The following is a 20002-nucleotide window of genomic DNA, read 5'->3' on the forward strand; positions in this document are numbered from 1 at the left end:
TCCTCCTGAGGAGGATCCCGCTTGTATTTTGCCCCCAGGTATAATCATATCCTCTGTGGATTCAGACTTAGCCTCCGAAATTGCGGCTGATCAAGGTTCTGCTCCCAAGAACCTTCATGAGAACAAGCTGTTTGTTCCCCTGCAATTCCGGCTAAGGTTGCTCAGGGAGAATCATGACTCCGCACTATCTGGCCATCCAGGCATCCTGGGTACCATGCGCCTCATTTCCAGAACCTATTGGTGGCCTGGGTTGCTTAAAGACGTTAAGGCCTACATCGCTGCTTGTGAAATTTGTGCTAGGTCCAAGACGCTCAGGTCCCGACCAGCGGGCTTACTATGTTCTTTGCCCATTCCCCAGAGACCTTGGACCCATATCTCCATGGATTTTATCACCGATCTGCCTCCATCCCAAGGCAAGTCGGTGGTGTGGGTTGTAGTAGACCGCTTCAGTAAGATGTGCCACTTTGTACCCCTCAAGAAACTACCCAATGCCAAGACGTTAGCTACCTTGTTTGTCAAACACATCCTGCGTCTCCATGGGGTTCCGGTCAATATTGTTTCTGACAGAGGGGTACAATTTGTTTCGTTGTTTTGGAGAGCTTTCTGTAAGAAGCTGGAGATTGATCTGTCCTTTTCCTCGGCCTTCCATCCTGAAACTAATGGCCAAACTGAGAGGACTAATCAGTCTCTAGAGCAATAGTTAAGGTGTTTTATCTCAGACTGTCAAAATGATTGGGTCTCCTTCATTCCCCTTGCCAAATTTTACCTTAATAACCGGGTCAGTAGCTCGTCGGGGGTCTCCCCCTTCTTCTGCAATTTTGGGTTTAATCCACGGTTCTCCTCCACTACACCTGGTGGTTCCAACAATCCCGAGGTAGATGTTGTTCATCTGGAACTTTGCACAGTCTGGGCCCAGGTTCAGAAGAACCTTGAGGAGTCCCAGAGCATCCAAAAGACTCAGGCAGATAAAAGACGTTCAACTAACCCCCTATTTGTGGTCGGGGATCTGGTGTGGCTATCTTCTAAAAATTTGCGCCTTAAAGTTGCTCCCCGGTATATAGGGCCGTAGAAGATCATTGAGGTCCTCAACCCTGTCTCCTTCTGGCTAGAGTTACCCCCGTCTTTTCAGATACACAACGTGTTTCATGCCTCCCACTTGAAAAGCTGCTCCCCTTCCTTGGCTACATCGAGGAAACCTCCTGTAATGGCAGGAAGGAGGTGAAGGGAAAGTGAGCCCTAATCTACCCACCGCCCTGTCCCTGCCTACTTGCAACGACCCGCCCTAGGCGACGGGGTACAACTGGGCGGCGGTCCCTACGCTGTCTAAGTGCACGGGAGAACAAACAGGGAACACGCAAGGGAAGGGGCAGTAGCCACGGAACGCCGCGAGGAAACGGAGCGGTGAATGAGTAGTCAGGACCAGGATGAAGTGGAGTATACCAAAGTGAGCACGGAGAATAAGGGGCAAAGCAAGCCAGGGGCAAAGCAAAGCAGGTTAAGCGAAACTGCAGCAAGGCAGAAGCACGGCAGAAGCAGGCTGGAGCAAGCAGCAGTGAGGCCAGGAATCCAGAAGAATTACAAGCACTGAGGAAGAGAACACGGCAGGTAATAAAGGACAGGGGGCGGAGCTAACTCCGACTGACCAGGCCGCGATAGGCTCTCCCACTCCTGAGCCTGCCACCCTGGTTGGTGGGAGATGGTGTCAGTCGAACAGGTCTGGCCTCAGGTGTGGATTGATTAATCCCAGGAGTATACCTAGACGTAATACCTGGCAGATCCCTAACAGTACTCCCCCTTTTATGAGGGGCCACCGGACCCTTACTAAGAGGACCCGGTTTAGTAGGGAAGAGAAGGTGGAACCTCCTGATCAATACCCCAGCGTGAACATCACGGGCAGGTACCCAAGTCCTCTCCTCCGGCCCGTATCCTCTCCAATGGACCAGGTACTGGAGGGAGCCCTGCACCATCCTACTGTCCATAATCTTGGCCACCTCGAATTCCACCCCCTCAGGGGTGAGAACGGGAACAGGAGGTTTCCTCGAGGGGGACCAGGACGGGGAGCAGTGTTTAAGGAGGGAGGCATGGAAGACGTCATGTATGCGAAAGGATGGGGGCAGCTCCAGACGGAAGGATACAGGGTTGAGGATTTCAATGATCTTATAAGGTCCAATAAATCGGGGAGCAAACTTCCTGGACGGGACCTTAAGGCGCAAGTTCCTGGACGACAACCAGACCAAATCCCCGACGACAAACCGGGGGTTAGCAGAACGTCTACTATCCGCCTGAATCTTTTGTGCGCTCTGGGACCATCTTGCTGTCCACAATCCTGGCCACCTCGAATTCTACCCCCTCCGGGGTGAGGATGGGAGCAGGAGGTCTCCTCGAGGGAGCCAAGGATGGGGAGCAGCGTTTGAGGAGGGAGGCATGAAACACGTCGTGTATCCGAAAAGACGGAGGTAACTCCAGCCGGAAGGAGACAGGATTGAGGACCTCAATGACCTTATACGGCCCAATAAACCGGGGAGCAAACTTCTTGGATGGAACCTTGAGACGCAAGTTCCTAGATGACAACCACACCAGATCCCCGACCATAAACAAGGGGTTAGCAGAACGTTTTTTATCAGCCTGAGTTTTTTGTACGCTCTGGGACACCTCTAGGTTCTTCTGAACCTGGGCCCAGACCGTGCACAGTTCCCGATGAACATCCTCTACCTCAGGATTATTGGAACAACCAGGGGAAACGGAGGAGAACCTTGGGTTAAACCCGAAATTACAGAAAAACGGGGAGACCCCTGACGAGTTACTGACCCGGTTATTCAGGGAAAATTCAGCAAGGGGAAGGAATGAGACCCAATCGAATTGACAGTCAGAGATGAAACACCTTAAATATTGTTCCAGGGATTGGTTAGTCCTTTCCGTTTGGCCATTAGTTTCGGGATGGAAGGCGGAGGAGAAGGACAGATCAATCTCCAACTTTTTACAAAAAGCTCTCCAAAATAAGGAAACAAATTGTACCCCTCTGTCAGAAACAATATTGACTGGGGACCCATGGAGACGCAGGATGTGTTTCACAAACAAAGAAGCTAACGTCTTGGCGTTAGGTAGCTTCTTGAGGGGCACAAAGTGGCACATCTTGCTGAATCGGTCTACTACCACCCACACCACCGACTTGCCCTGAGATGGAGGCAAATCGGTGATAAAATCCATGGAGATATGGGTCCAAGGTCTCTGGGGAATGGGCAAGGAACGTAGTAGGCCCACAGGTCGGGACCTAGGGGTTTTGGACCTAGCGCAAACCTCACAAGCGGCGACGTAAGCCCTAACGTCTTTAGGCAACCCAGGCCACCAATAGTTTCTGGTAATGAAGTGTTTGGTGCCCAAGATGCCAGGATGACCAGATAGAGCGGAGTCATGGTTTTCCCTGAGTACCCTTAGCCGATATTGCAGGGGAACAAACAGTTTGTCCCCAGGGACGTTCCCGGGAGCTGCACCCTGATCAGCCGCGATATCAGAAGCTAAATCAGAATCCGTGGCAGAAACGATTATACCAGGGGGTAAAATACAAGCAGGATCCTTCTCGGAAGGAGGATTGGCCATGAAACTACGTGACAGAGCATCAGCCTTAATATTCTTGGACCCAGCCCTATAGGTAACCAATAAATTAAATCTGGTAAAGAATAGTGCCCACCGAGCTTGTCTAGGATTAAGCCTCCGGGCCGATTCTAGGAAAACCAGATTCTTGTGATCCGTAAGGACCATTACCTGGTGTCTGGCCCCCTCTAGGAAGTGCCGCCACTTTTCAAAAGCCCATTTAATGGCTAGAAGTTTGCGGTTGCCAATATCATAGTTACTCTCCGTGGGCGAAAACTTCCTAGAGAAGTAAGCACAGGGGCGGAGATGGATGAGGGAGCTGGTACCCTGGGACAAGACGGCCCCCACTCCCACCTCGGATGCGTCAACCTCCACAATAAATGTCTCCTCTTGGTTGGGCTGAATCAGCACGGGGGCCGAGATAAAGCACTTCTTGATGGTCTCAAAGGCCTGGACGGCCTCAAGGGGCCAATGGAGGACATCAGCACCCTTGCGAGTAAGGTCCGTAAGAGGCTTAGCGACGACCGAGAAGTTGGCAATAAATCTCCTGTAATAGTTGGCGAACCCTAAAAAACACTGTAACGCCTTAAGGGAGGCAGGTTGGACCCATTCCGCCACAGCCTGAACCTTGGCAGGGTCCATGCGGAATTCATGAGGAGTGAGGATTTGCCCTAAAAATGGTATCTCCTGTACCCCAAAGACACATTTTTCAGTCTTAGCAAACAGATTATTCTCCCGAAGGACCTGGAGCACCTTCCTGACATGCTCCACGTGGGAGGACCAGTTCTTGGAAAACACCAGTATGTCATCAAGGTACACAACAAGAAAATTACCCAGGTAATCTCTCAGGATTTCATTAATAAAATTCTGGAAGACAGCAGGGGCATTACACAACCCAAATGGCATGACCAGGTATTCGAAATGACCCTCGGGTGTGTTGAACGCAGTTTTCCACTCATCCCCCTCTTTGATGCGGATAAGGTTATATGCCCCCCGTAGATCGAACTTAGAAAACCATTGGGCTCCCTGAACCTGATTAAAAAGATCCGGAATCAAAGGAAGTGGGTACTGGTTCCTTACGGTGACCTTATTCAGGTTACGATAATCAATGCACGGCCTAAGACCACCATCCTTCTTCCCCACGAAGAAGAAGCCAGCACCTACAGGAGAAGTCGAGGGGCGAATGAAACCCTTGGCCAGGCATTCTTGGATATACACCCTCATAGCTTCACGTTCAGGACATGAAAGATTAAATATCCTACCCTTAGGAAGCTTGGCACCAGGCACCAAATCGATGGCGCAATCGTAATCTCTATGGGGGGGCAACACCTCGGAGGCCTCCTTAGAAAACACATCGGCGAAGTCCTGAACAAACTCAGGAAGCGTGTTTACCTCCTCCCGGGGAGAAATAGAGTTAACAGAAAGACATGACATAAGACATTCACTACCCCATTTGGTGAGATCCCCAGTATTCCAATCAAACGTGGGATTATGCAACTGCAACCAGGGAAGACCTAATACCAGATCAGATGATAATCCCTGCATCACCAGTACAGAGCACTGCTCCAAATGCATGGAGCCAACCAGGAGTTCAAAAACAGGAGTATGCTGAGTAAAATAACCATTAGCAAGGGGAGTTGAGTCGATACCTACTACAGGGATAGGATAAGGTAAATCAATAAAAGGCATCTTTAGAGACATAGCAAATTCCACAGACATGATATTAGCAGATGAGCCAGAATCCACGAAAGCACTGCCCGTGGCAGACCGGCCAGCAAACGAGACCTGAAAGGGAAGCAAAATGTTATTGCGTTTCACATTAACGGGAAATACCTGTGCGCCCAAGTGACCTCCCCGATGATCACTTAGGTGCGGAAGTTTTCCGGCTTCTTATTCTTGCGCCTGGGACAGGTGTTCAGTAGATGCTTGTCGTCCCCACAGTAGAAGCAGAGACCATTCATTCTGCGAAACTCCCTACGTTGTCGAGGGGACATGGAGGCCCCGAGTTGCATAGGTACCTCCGAGTCCTCCGTGGAGGGGCGAGGAGACGGGACCTCGGGGGGGGGGGGATCGCAGAAAAGTCAGAGGGGAGCACATTGAAGCGTTCAAGCTGACGTTCCCTGAGACGTCGGTCAAGTCGTACTGCTAGGGCCATAACCTGGTCAAGGGAGTCAGAAGAGGGGTAGCTAACCAGCAGATCCTTCAGGGCGTCAGATAATCCTAACCTAAACTGGCACCTTAGGGCCGGATCGTTCCACCGAGAAGCTACGCACCACTTTCTAAAATCAGAACATTATTCCTCAACCGGTCTCCTACCCTGACATAAGGTCACCAGCTGACTCTCGGCTAAAGCAGTCCTGTCAGTCTCGTCGTAAATGAGTCCGAGGGCAGAGAAAAAACGATCAACAGAGGAAAGTTCAGAGGCGTCAGGAGCCAAGGAGAAGGCCCACTCTTGGGGCCCTTCCTGGAGTCGGGATATGATGATACCCACCCGCTGGTTCTCAGAACCTGAGGAGTGGGGTTTTAGGCGGAAATACAGTCTGCAACTCTCCCGGAAGGAGAGAAACGTCTTACGGTCCCCTGAGAACCGGTCAGGTAACTTGAGGTCGGGTTCTAGAGGTGAGGTGAGGGGTACTACTAAGGCAGCGTCACCCTGGTTGACCCTCTGGGCCAGGGCCTGGACCTGTAAGGAGAGGCCCTGCATCTGCTGGGTCAGGGTCTCAAGGGGGTCCATGATAGCGTCAGCGTAGGAGAAATGGTAGACTAGGTAGGGGCTTGTAATTATGTAATGGCAGGAAGGAGGTGAAGGGAAAGTGAGCCCTAATCTACCCACCGCCCTGTCCCTGCCTACTTGCAACGACCCGCCCTAGGCGACGGGGTACAACTGGGCGGCGGTCCCTACGCTGTCTAAGTGCACGGGAGAACAAACAGGGAACACGCAAGGGAAGGGGCAGTAGCCACGGAACGCCGCGAGGAAACGGAGCGGTGAATGAGTAGTCAGGACCAGGATGAAGTGGAGTATACCAAAGTGAGCACGAAGAAGGAAGCAAGCCAGGGGCAAAGCAAAGCAGGTTAAGCGGAACTGCAGCAAGGCAGAAGCACGGCAGAAGCAGGCTGGAGCAAGCAGCAGTGAGGCCAGGAATCCAGAAGAATTACAAGCACTGAGGAAGAGAACACGGCAGGTAATAAAGGACAGGGGGCGGAGCTAACTCCGACTGACCAGGCCGCGATAGGCTCTCCCACTCCTGAGCCTGCCACCCTGGTTGGTGGGAGATGGTGTCAGTCGAACAGGTCTGGCCTCAGGTGTGGATTGATTAATCCCAGGAGTATACCTAGACGTAGTACCTGGCAGATCCCTAACACCTCCGGTCCCTGTTCTCACTCCTGATGGGGTAGAATTCGAGGTAGCCAAGATTGTGGACAGCAGGATGGTCCAAGGCTCCCTCCAGTACCTGGTCCATTGGAGAGGATACGGGCCTGAGGAGAGGACTTGGATACCCGCCCGGGATGTTCACGCCGGTATATTGCTCAGGAAGTTCCATCTTCGGTTCCCCAACAAGCCAGGCCACCTAGGAATGGTCCAGTGGCCCCTCATAAAAGTGGGGGGTACTGTAAAGGGTTTGCCTGACACAGGTTCTGTGTCGACGCCCGGGGTTAATCAGCCTTCATCGGCTCCAAGGTCTGCTAGAGTGACGCGATCTGTTACCACTCAGGCTTGCAGGCTGAGGAGAGGGAGAACCTATCACAGCCTGGCCTGATGGTTCTAGCTCCCGCCCTTGGTCTATTTATACCCTCACTTGCAGCATGTTCCTTGCCTGTGATTCTCTGGTTTCCTGGCTCTGTTATTCCTGCTATTTACCTGTTTGACCGCTGTAAACTTTTTGACCCTGGCTTGCCTGACTATTCTCCTGCTCCGTTTTGCTACTACATACTCTCCTGGTTTGATTCCGCTCGTTCACCACTGCCTGTTGCTCACGGTTTTCCGTGGGCAACTGCCCCTACTTCCACTTTGCTTCTGTGTGCCCTTGTCTTGTGTTGTCTGTCTTGCACTTACTGAGCGTACGGACCGTTGTCCAGTTGTACACCGTCACTTTGGACGAGCCGTGCAAGTAGGCAGGGACTGAGTTGTGGGTAGATTAGGGCTCATCTGTCGTCTCCCCTTTCATTACAGTAGGGTTCAGAAGGCAGGTAGCGCCATTTGGCTTTTGGAGCGTGGATTTTGCTTTGTAGTAGTTTTGTTTGGAGTCTTACTTGTATTTCAGTTTATAATGTGGGGGCATATGTAAACCGGCAGAGTACATCAGGGGCATAGTCAGGTGGTAAAATAATAAGATTAAAAAAAAATAATCTATTGATGTGTGTTACGCTGTGACACAATCCTTTCTGCACAGGCCAGTGTCACACTGATAAATGTCCTTCCTTATCCCCCTTTTGGTCCACAATCCGCACATTTGCAGTTTGGGGAATTTTACTGGTAAAGTGTTGTCCTGGTATAATACGGGCACCCTCGCTTCCAGCAGATATGTTTGGCCCCTCCCCTTCCTGGTTCCCTAATTTTAGTCCCTTGATATTTTGCCTCTTGAAACAGAAGAAATGTTGCCCTCGGGCTGCACAACTGGATATTTTTATTTCCTGATTTATTGGAGCCTTAACTAATTTTATTGTTTCATAGACGTAGTGGTATGAGGACTCTTTTTTTGAGGGGCGAGCTGTAGTTATTATTGGTACCATTTTGGGGTAAATGCGACTTTTTGATCATCTTTGTTCATTTAAAATTTTTGGTAGTATCTTGTCTGACAAGCCATGATGGTCTTTAATCTTAAGGTAGCTAGAAATGTACTTTGGTAGATCGCACCCTTTTCTTATTTGTTTCCACGTTTTCCTTGTGTCGGATATGATTATCATGTTTTTCACTGCCTTGAAACGTCTTGTTTTAAGAAGCAATGCGACAGCTGACAGCCACTTTAACTTTTGCTATTATGAGAGATCTTGCTGATGCAGGATGACCACATTGTTTTATGTTCCTATACTCACTTTTGCCATCTTGTAAGCATTGATTTTAACCCCTTAACGACCGGCGTATAGTGTTTTTACGTCGGCCGTTTGGGGTAGTTCTCCTGAAGCGCCGCCTTTTCACGTTGGCACTTCAAAATAAATTTTCCCGCATCGTGCGGGGTGCTCCTGAAGTCCGGGCTATTGCTAACAGCCTTGGGCTTCAGAGCAATGATCGCAGACCACTGGCTGTGGTCTCCGATCATATTTAACCGCTCAGATGAGGCGCTCAATAGCGAGCGCCGCATCTGAGTGATTTGGTGCCAATGGTTTCTATGGCCTAACAAAGTCCCCCAGGTCTGCCTTTAGTGATTGCCTGTTATACCATGCTAGAAGCATGACCTAACAGATGCCTGTCAGTTTTAGGGTATGTTCACACGCTTACTAAAAAACATCTGAAAATACGGAGCTGTTTTCAAGGGAAAACAGTTCCTGATTTTCTACTGTTTTTTAAGCATACTAGCGTTTTTTGCTGCGTTTTTTACGGCCGTTTTCGGAGCTGTTTTTCTATAGAGTCAATAAAAAAACGGCTCCAAAAACGGCTCAAGAAGTGACATGCACTTCCTTTTACGGGGCGTCTTTTTGCGTGGCGTTTTTTGAAAATGAGGCGTAAAAAAACGCCCCGTCGGAACAAAATGCCGTTGTTTCCCATTTAAATCAATGGGCAGATGTTTGTTTGTTCTGCTTCAGAATTTTCAGCCATTTTTCGGGACATTTACGGAAAAATGGCTGAACATACCCTTACACTGAAAAGTATTGCAGTGTTTTATAAAAGCGATCAAAAGATCACACAGTAAAGTCCCCTAGTGAGACTAAAAAAAGTTAAATAAACTTTGAAAAAAATTTAATAAATACATAAATAAAAGTCCCAAGTAAATAAATTAAAAACCCACTTTTTCCCCTTCCAAAATACTTTATTATGAAAAAAAGTAAGAAGTTACTCATAATTGGTATCGCCGCATCCGTAACAAACCCAACTATAAAACGATTACATTATTTAACCTGCACGGTGAACGCCATAAAAAACTAAATAAAAAACAATGCCAGAATTGCTGTTTTCTGTTCATCCTACCTTCAAAAAAATGTGATAAAAAGTGATCAAAAAGTCGCATTTACTCCAAAGTGGTACCAATAAAAACTACAAGTCGTCCCTCAAAAATAAAGCCCTCATACAGCTACATTGGTGGAAAAGTAAAAAAGTTATGGCTCTTAAAATATGGTGACACAAAAACAAATCATTTTGAAAACAAAAGTGTTTTTACTGTGTAAAAGCAGGACAAACCTATATAAATTTGGTATCGCCACAATCGTAACGACAGCTGAATAAAGTTATTATGTTATTTATACCACATGGTAAACGGCGTAAAATTAAGACGCAAAAAAGAATGGTGACATTTCTGGGTTTTTTCCAGTATCCCACTAAAAAAGTTAATAAAAAGTTAATCAATAAATTATATGTACCCCAAAATGATGCTACACAAAAATACAACTTGTCCCGCAAAAAAAAAATTCCTCATACAGCTATGTCGACAGAAAAAGAAAAAAATTATAGCTCTTTGAATGCGACAATGGAAAAACTTACAAAAATTGCTTGGTCATTAAAGAGGCTCTGTCACCACATTATAAGTGCCCTATCTCCTACATAATGTGATCAGCGCTGTAATGTAGATCACAACCGTGGTTTTTATTTTGAAAAACTATCATTTTTGAGCAAGTTATGAACAATTTCTCGCAATGATCTCGCGAGATCACGCTGTGCTGCGAGTACAGCTAAAAATGAATGGAGAGATGAAAGGACAGAAGTGTATGATGCTGATTGGTCAGCCTCATACACTCTCTTTACAACGCCCAGTTCGTAAAAAAAGTAAAAAAACGCCCAGTTGTATATTAAGAGCCTCTTTAAGGTTTAAAATACCTTCGGTATTAAGGGGTTAAAGTAAATGTCCAACTTTAACATTTTGTTTTGTGTCCTAATTTTTGTGCTTTCATGTGCATGCTGTGTGGTCAGAGCTTTGTTTTTCTGATAGAGCTCCCACTCTCCTGTATAGACATAGATTTAAAGAAGCACTTCCATGAAAATTTTTACTGCTTTGCCCATTTGTAATGGGCATCCTGTACATGTATTTGCTATTTATTTGCTCACCGAGGATCTAGTTTTCAACACAGGCTCCGTTCAGCTCCCCCTAGCAGTCACATGATCTCTAATCTGGCTGTCCGAGTCACACAGCGTCTTATGTGTGGACCGGAAGCCAGTTTCTCTATGTAAGTCTATGAGACTCAGAATGTGCTGAACGAAGCCTGTGTTTTGAAAACTTGATGCTCGGGTTAGCAAATAAATAGCATATACATGTACAGGATGCCCATTACAATTGGGTAAAGCAGTACATTTTCATGGGAGTTCTTCTTTAATAGATAATATTCTGGCTGCCTGCAGCCACCACTAGGGGGTACATGTGAGCTTACTGCATACTGTTTTATTATTGAGTTCCATGAATAACGGTATGCTGTCAGCTCCTAAGCTCCCTCTAGTGGTGGCCGCATGCAGTCAGCATTTACCTATTAAATCTATGGGCCTTATTAATCAAGTCTGTCTATCTTTGAAGACAAAGAAAAATGCATATAGATAAATATAAAAAAACACTTATCACGACATAACACCATATCAAATCATAAAAAAAGGATTAGAGGTACAAGGGGTGATTGCAACATAATAAACAGATGTTAAAAAAATATATAGATGTTAAAAAAATAATTATATATATATATATATATATATATATATATATATATATATATATATATATATACTGTATATATATCGGCAAACTGAGGCACCCCTTGTACCTCGAATCCTTTTTTCATGGTTTTATATGGTTTTATGTCGTGATAAGTGTTTTTTCATATTTATCTATATGCATTTTTCTTTGTAATATGTCGTTTATATTGGTACATTATACTTACACAATACTTTGTGCTGCCAAGCGCGATCCCAGCTTCTTTCTTCTATGTTATGCAGACCTTGTAGCGTATATATCACGCAACCCACATCCTTTTTGTCCCACCACGGCCTCCGTATCTTCTTCGGTTGCCATGACGCCAGGACGCTTATTGAGCGCCGCCTGTGTTTTAATCTCCTTTAGTCCGATGTGGATGAGCAATGCAGACGCTTAGCCCCGGATTGTGAGTTTGATACATCTATTATTATTATTATGGACTAAACACTCATTATATAATACTATACTTTTTTATTAGGCTGGATTCACACGAGCGTGTGCGTTTTGCACACGCAAAAAACACGGCGTTTTGCGTGCACAAAAAGCACTTAACAGCTCCATGTGGCCTCAGCATATGATGAACGGCTGCGTGCTTTTCGCGCAGCCGCCATCATTTTGACACTCCGTTTGGATGTTTGTAAACAGAAAAGCACGTGGTGCTTTTCTGTTTTCATTCATCCTTTTGACAGCTGTTGCGAGAATCACGCTGTTCGCACGGAAGTGCTTCCGTGTGACATGCATGGTTTTCACGCACCCATTGACTTTAATGGGTGCGTGATGCTGAAAAACGCCCAAAGAACGGATATGTCGTGACATTTTTTCAGCGGACTCACGCTGAGTAAAAATCACGCACATGTCTGCACGGCCCCATAGACTAATATAGGTCCATGCGACGCGCGTGAAAATCACGCGCGTTGCACGGACGTATATCCCGGTCGTCTGAGTAAGGCCTTACAGTGATTGTTGTTTTTACTTTGCTGCTGATCTTACATCTCATCGCTCTTTTTACTGATTTTCTGTTTTTTATGTGACTATGCTGTTTTGTTATTTGATTTATAATTTATCTTTATATTTTCTTTTAGATTATCGTGTTATTTGTACTAATTGACACAGCTGCTTATGTTTTTTAAGATTTGACAACATCTTATATATATTTTCAAAAGTTTGTTTGAAGCCCGATTTTTCATTGGTTTAAAATCAGGGAATAGCTATTTTTGATTTGACACGCGTTCCCCAGGTAACGGATTGCACTGACAGGTTCCTCCCCCTATTGATGACGTGGCAGCCCATAATTGGCTGCAATGTATATCATTCGATGACTTCTGGGACCTGCAGTAAGGACTAATCCCTATCACTGGTCATTTATAATCAATCACCGCAGAAATACCGCATGCAGTTCACACAGCGATGTCAGTGACATCTGTATAACGTGTTCTTATATAAAACACAGCTGCCGCAGAACCTCTTATTCAGACACTGACGTAGCTATAGGGGTCGCAGCGGTCGCAACCGCGACCGGGCCCCGAAGCCAGGGGGGCCCACGGCCCCCCGCACCACATCAATAAAAAGTTACTATAGTAACTCGGGCCGCGGGCCCCTGTTACTATAGTAACATACTTTACTTACCTTCCTGGTTCCGGATGGCAGCGGAGGTCCTGACGTCAGGCGCTGTGCGCAGCGCATGACGTCACAGCGCTATGCGCTACGCACAGCATCGAGACGACAGAACTCCCGCTGCGGCCGAAGAGGAAGGTAAGGTCAGCCTTGACTGGTGGGGACCGACTCCCGGGACCTGCCAATCAGCTGTTTTGAAGGGGCCGCAGCACTCGTACGAGAGCTGCTCCCCTTCATTCCTGTCACTTCATTCCGGTCACACTGTGAATCCGTGTCGGCGATTCACAGTGTGAGCAAGTAGTGAAATAAAGGGGAAGCAGCTCTCGTACGAGTGCTGCGGCCCCTTCAAAAGAGCTGATTTGCGGGTCCCGGGCGACACATCAGCTATTGATGGCCTATCCTGTGGATAGGCCATCAATGTTTAGGGACTGCACAACCCCTAAGCCTACGATGTAGCAGGCTTAGGGGGCCCATGAGACAGGATCACAGATTGTGTGATGCTGTCTGCTGGGCCCTGTATCTAAGCCAATCACATGGTAGGCTTCGATACATGGCCCATGCGTGATCCTGTCTGCTGGGCCCTGTATCTAAGCCTACCACACTGTAGGTTTAGATGCAGGGCCCCAGCACACAGTAATCTTATACTGTATAAGATTACTGCCTGCTGGACCCTGTATCTAAGCCTACGTTGTGGTAGGCTTAGATACAGGGTCCCACAGACAGTATCACACATGGGCCCTGTATCTAAGCCTAACACATGTGTTACTAATCATTTTTTGTGTGTTTTCTTACAGGTTCGGTCGTTGGACTACGGCGGATTCCAGGACTACTTCGATGACAGCTTTTTTTTTTTATTAGCAATAAAATGGTTAATGAGGGTTGTGTGTTTTTTTTTTTTATTTCAATAAAATATTTTTTCTATGTCTTTGTGTTTTTTTTTTAAACTATATTACTACCGCCTTAGTAATGGCCGCCGGCTGATTGACAGCATCCATTGCTAAGGCGGGGCTTAGTGTTAGCCGGTGCAGAGGCGAATACTTTCCCCCTTTATTACCCCGGTACCCACCGCCACCAGGGGTGCTGGGAAGAGCCGGGTACGATCCAGTACCTGACAATCTGTAGTGATGGTCGGCCACTGGGGTGGCCGCAGGCTAGTATTATCAGGAGGGGAAAGGCCAAAAATAGTGGCCCTTCCCACCCTGGTAATGCTAGGCTGCTGCTGCTTTATTGTATCTGGCTGGTTATGAAAATTGGGGGGGACCCCACGTCATTTAAAAAAAAAATAATAATAATTGGAAAGAACGATGTGGGGTCCCCCCCAATTTTCATAACCAGCCAGATGCAACACAGCAGCAGCAGGCAGCATTACCAGGGTGGGAAGGGCCACTGTTTTTGGCCTTCCCCAGCCTAATACCAGCCTGCGGCCACCCCGATGCCTGCCCGTCACTACAGATGGTCGGGTACTGGTTCGTACCCGGCTCTTCCCAGTACCCCTGGTGGTGGTGGGTACCGGGGTAATAATAGGGTTTAGTGTTAGCCTTTGCACCGGCTAATATTAAGCCTCGCCTTAGTAATGGAGGTTGTCAATCAGCCAACGGCCATTACTAAGGCGGTGATAATAAAGTTTAAAAAGATACAAGCACATAGAAAAAATATTTTATTGAAATAAAAAAACACAACCCTCATTAACCATTTTATTGAGAATAAAAAAAACGCCGACATTGAAGTCCTCGAATCCGAAGTCCAACAACCGAACCTGTAAAAAAACACTAACACACAAAAATAATCAGTAACACATAAAGAAGCAAAATTATTATTCTTACCTTTCCTGGGTCCAGCGCTGGAGCCGCAATGTCAGCGAGCTGGGCCCTGTATCTAATCCAATCATGTGTGATACTGTCTGCTGAGCTGTGTATCTAATCCAATCATGTGTGATACTGTCTGCTGGGCCCTGTATCTAATCGTATCTTGTGTGATACTGTCTGCTGGGCCCTATATCTAATCCGATCATGTGTGATACTGTCTGCTGAGCCACTGTATCAAATCCTATCATGTGTGATACTGCCTTCTGAGCCACTGTATCTAATCCTATCATGTGTGGTACTGTCTGCTGAGCCACTGTATCTAATCCTATCATGTGTGATACTGTTTGCTGAGCCACTGTATCTAATCCTATCATGTGTGATACTGTCTGCTGGGCCACTGTATCTAATCCTATCATGTGTGATACTGCCTTCTGAGCCACTGTATCTAATCCTATCATGTGTAATACTGTCTGCTGAGCCACTGTATCTAATCCTATCATGTGTGATACTGTCTGCTGAGCCAATGTATCTAATCCTATCCATAGTTTATAGGGTCGTAGTGCTATAGATATGCTATGCTGTCTCCTATACACATTTTTTTGGGGGCGGACACATATGTATTGGGGCTATTTCCCCTGACATTTTAAGCCCTGAGGGTATGTTCACACGGCAGCGTCTGTTACGGCTGTAATTACGGTGCTGTTTTCAGGAGAAAACAGCACCGTAATTTCAGCCGTAATGGCATGTGCAGGCGTCTTTCGCTGCGTCCATTACGGACGTAATTGGAGCTGTTTTTCTATGGAGTCCATGGAAAACGGCTCCATTTACGTCTGAAGAAGTGACAGGCACTTCTTTGACGCGGGCGTCTTTTTTAAAAATGACCGTCGGCACAGAACATCGTAAGACCCCTTCAAATGAATGGGCAGATGTTTGCCAACGCTTTTGAGCCGCATATTCGGACGTAATTCAATGCTAAAACGTCCGAATTACGTCCGTAAATAGTGTGTGTGTACCCAGCCTTAGTGACGCCCCGGCTGCTAGTGCTGCATTGTTGGGTCACTTAGGAGACCCAGCGATGCAGCTGAAAGCTGCGGACCGTCGGCCATGAGGAGTTTGCGGGGGGGGGGCCCAATAAGAACTTTTGCATCGGGGCCCATGAGCCTTTAGCTACGCCCCTGTATTCAGACCTGTAGTTGTCCCATTCATATATCGCAAAATCGCGGCAAAACGCCACGACCGCTACATCTGAATAATCCCGTCAGAGATGAGACCCTCATGATTTTTAGCTACGAAAAAAAAAACGCATTGAATTTGTACCCGACACCTTTGTTCCCAGGCTCTGTCCTCCATCATTGTGTGCAGCCGCCTCAGCTCCGTCCTGCAGCTGCTTCTCGTGCGCGCCAATTTGTCACGTGACATCCCCAGTTTCCCGTGCTGTCGTGTCTTCACAGGAAGCGGGTGAGTCGGATGAGCGGCCGCCTCAGTTTTGGGGTCACATTATGTGTGGAGTTTGAGGTACTGCGGAGGCGTGGTCTGGACGGTGAATCCCGGAGGAAAGGATTACTAGGGTGAGTAGTGGTTACCCCGAGTGCAGTAGTCCTCTATGTATCCTCTCACAGAGGGCATGCTGAGGGTTGTAGTACCTTCTCAGGTGCAGAGCTGCTCATCTATTAAATAGACACGTCGTCTGTATCGTGTGAAACTTCAACTCCCAGCATGTGGCCGCACCACCCGTGGAGACCAGAAATACAGTGACTGGACTGCAAAAACTCATTTTATTAAGAATGAAAAAAGTATATATAAGGTGATGACGTATATAACATAAGTGAAATATAGAATAACTAGTATATAATATATGCATAAAATACCTGCAACTGGTGTATAACGATATATAAGTGGAATATAAAACATATAATATAACGAATATAAAACACAATATAACTGGAATATAAAACATCGATGCCAAATGGGCATGAATCAGAAGTCCCGCCCCTCATCCACCACTTTGTAGTTTAGTCTAGGAGCACTGGCTTAGGACCTTTATTTCCTAAAGGGAATACATTTTTTTTGATCATGTGATCATAGTGTTAAGGATATTTAATGGTGCTTCCAATAACATTGGGTCCGGTGTCACCAGTATTCCAGCCGTATTTACGGATCCATTTTCTCTGCACTAATCGGCAGCCCCTTCTCTCTGTCAGTGATGAAAAGAGAGAAGGGGCATCCCTTTCGGGCAGAGTTTCCGCAGCTATTGAAAGTAAAAGAAGTTCATACGTACCGTTGTCTTGGTGACGCGTCCCTCTTGACATCCAGTCCGACATCCCTGGATAACGCGGCAGTCTATGTGACCGCTGCAGCCTGTGATTGACCTGTGTTTGGCTGCAGCGGTCACATGGGATGAAACGTCATCCCGGGAGGCCGGACTGGAGGAAGAAGCAGGTAAGTTAACTTTTAATACTCTCTAATTATTATGCGGTTTGTGCTCCCATATAAAGTATGGGAGCACGGTCCGTAAAAAGCAAAAACAGGACATGTCCTATCTTTTGCGGAGCCTTTCTACGGCACGGACACCTTCCTGTAAATATACTTGGGCAATAGAAGTGAATGGATCTGTAATTACGGACGAATTCTATGGTCATTTGCATGGGGCCTTACAACACATAATTGGGTATTTAAATAGTGAGCTTTTACTCTATCTATACCGTAAGTCAACCTCCCGTCATAGGTGATCTCTGACCTGCCAAAGGTTTTTCTCTTGTTTTTTTTTTCCTGGTTGTGGTATTTGACCAGGTATATTTAAGATGTCCTTTGTACTGTAACTGTATGGCCTGATGAAGATGCATGTCCTGCGTCGAAACGCGTAGCCCTATTAAATTTAACTACCAATATTAATATATCTGGCTATTCAATTGTTTAGCAGCGCAATTTTGGGACATATATATGTATACATAGAACCACATATATATATATATATATATATAAATATATATATATATACAAAAAAAAAAAAAAAAATAAATAAAAAAAATAAATATATATATATATATATATATATAATTTTTATACCCACCCTTTTACTGTTAGACAGTTTTGATAAATTAAGTCTTATGTCTATACAGGGGATTTGGGGCTCTGTATCAGAAAAACAAAGCTACGGTGTAAAGCTGTATTAAGAATTGAATCAGCAGAGATTGTTTAATCTAGTCCCATGTCCCCTGTTCCCCCCAGCACTTGACAGCTTCCATCACTGCCATAGACTTTAAATGGAGCAGCAGGGCGAATGCCAGACCTGCAATCCATTCATGTCCTCTGAGCAAGCGGTCTTTCTACTGGGAGGAATAACAGTATGCATGTGTGGGGTCCAATTGGTCACCGATAACTTCTCATTACTGAAATACCCCTTTAATGGCAAGTAAATGAGAAATCAATGCAGAAGACATAAAATAAACGGATGGATAGAGAGATTAATATGAAGAGTGATAGTTTTAGAAACACGCATACATTATGCATATTTACCTTTGGGATTAATTGGAACATCTTCACATGGGTTTTCAGTACATGAACTGCAAAACAACGTGCACAAGTTGGATGTTACATTCCTTGCAACAACTGGAGGATTTTCTATGTCTGGCATTAGTAATAATTTTTTTAGGGACAAAAATTTAAGATTAGAAATGGTTAGGATGATCCAGCTCATCTGCAATACCCATTTAATAATGTTGACCAATATGAACAGAGCAGAGATGTAAGTGAAGAAAGTTTATATAATACTGCACTATTTACTGTTTATACATCTGATCCATGCCCATGGCTTTGACTCATGATTTATCTGACTACTGTATATCTGTTCTATATTCCTGGTTACATTTCTTGTCCTGACTATGGCTGCTAGGCAACTGTGGTTTGACTCTTGGCTTGCTCCATCCTGTCTGGGTTTCTGAACACCTATCCTAAGTCTTGTTGCTGTTGCTTTCCTTTGATTGCTGTTTGTTACCTCCTGCATCATCGTATTAGCTAGTAATTCTATTACCGTTTGGTGTTGGCTTGTTCTCCAGTTGAGTTGAAACAACCAGTTGGTGACTTTTCCTAGTAAAGGTAGCGAAATCTCTAAGACTCTGCATCTTGGTGAAGCCAATGCCAAACCAGTTTTGGTCAAGTTGAAGAGTTAGAGCAAAGCTCCCAAAAGCAAACATATATTTTTAACAAATGTATTTTTGTTAATACAAGATACAACACAAAATGATCTCTCACAATAATAAGCAACTGGGCAAACAAACAAACAAACAAACAAACAAACAAACAAACAAACAAACAAACAAACTAACTAACTATACCTGCATTCTGCAAGAGAAGAACTTAAGCGTTACTTATATTACCAAATGATGTTTTACAACTCCAAAGAAAGGACAGCTCATATAGGGCCTCTGGAGAGAATGTCCAGACATGCTTGGTCCCATCATCTTTGTTATTTGGTGTTGCCAATCTATCAATGACTCCCTTGCCCTGCAATGCTAGCAAACAAAGCAGGGGAGCATACAATTTTTATTCTTGTTAGTAAAACCTCTAAGCCTAGGGAATAAAAAGATATAAAATGAATGCAACGCGTTTCGACCCTGAACTATGGTCTTTATGTTGCCTGATGAAGTCCCTAGTTCAGGGTTGAAACGCATTGCATTAATTTTATATATTTTTATCCCCTATGCTTAGGGGTTTTACTAACAAGAAAAAATATTGTATTTTTATCTCACCTGAGTCGTCTTCACCTGCTTGAAGCATCCAGAGATGCGCTTCTCCTAGGAGCTGTTTTCTTTTTTTCTTCCCAAATCCAGATTTATCACCGGCTGAAGTTGTTCCTATACGCGCATCCGATGTTCCACTCCAGAGGCTTCGCACACTGTGGATTCTTCGTCTATTGCAGTGATTTGCTGCCAAACGCTTTACAATTGAGTCATGCCGACCATCCTGCACAACCTGAGTAGGTCAGTGTATCACCACCATTCTTTTTTATTGTTGTACGCTACAGAGCCTGACATTTTTACCTTAGAGGAGCGCCTATTCCCCCCCCCCCCATTTTTTATTTTTTTTACTTCTATCAATCTCTGGTGTACGGACAGCCAAAGATGCAACAATTTTATCAAGATATATGTGCCTCTTGATAAATTAGTT

The 20002-nt window shown here is 45.7% G+C and overlaps 1 protein-coding gene across 1 annotated transcript in view; it reads right to left on the minus strand.

Annotated features, from left to right (window-relative positions):
- TESPA1 (thymocyte expressed, positive selection associated 1) overlaps positions 1–20002 on the minus strand; it is a 41921-nt gene that overhangs the window by 12873 nt on the left and 9046 nt on the right. The window contains exon 3 of the mRNA XM_075851064.1: positions 18353–18399. Within this exon, the coding sequence (XP_075707179.1) occupies positions 18353–18399 (47 nt within the window). The remainder of the gene's footprint in view (positions 1–18352; positions 18400–20002) is intronic.

The sequence above is a fragment of the Rhinoderma darwinii genome, chromosome 2 (assembly GCF_050947455.1).
Source record: "Rhinoderma darwinii isolate aRhiDar2 chromosome 2, aRhiDar2.hap1, whole genome shotgun sequence".
NCBI lineage: Eukaryota > Metazoa > Chordata > Amphibia > Anura > Rhinodermatidae > Rhinoderma > Rhinoderma darwinii.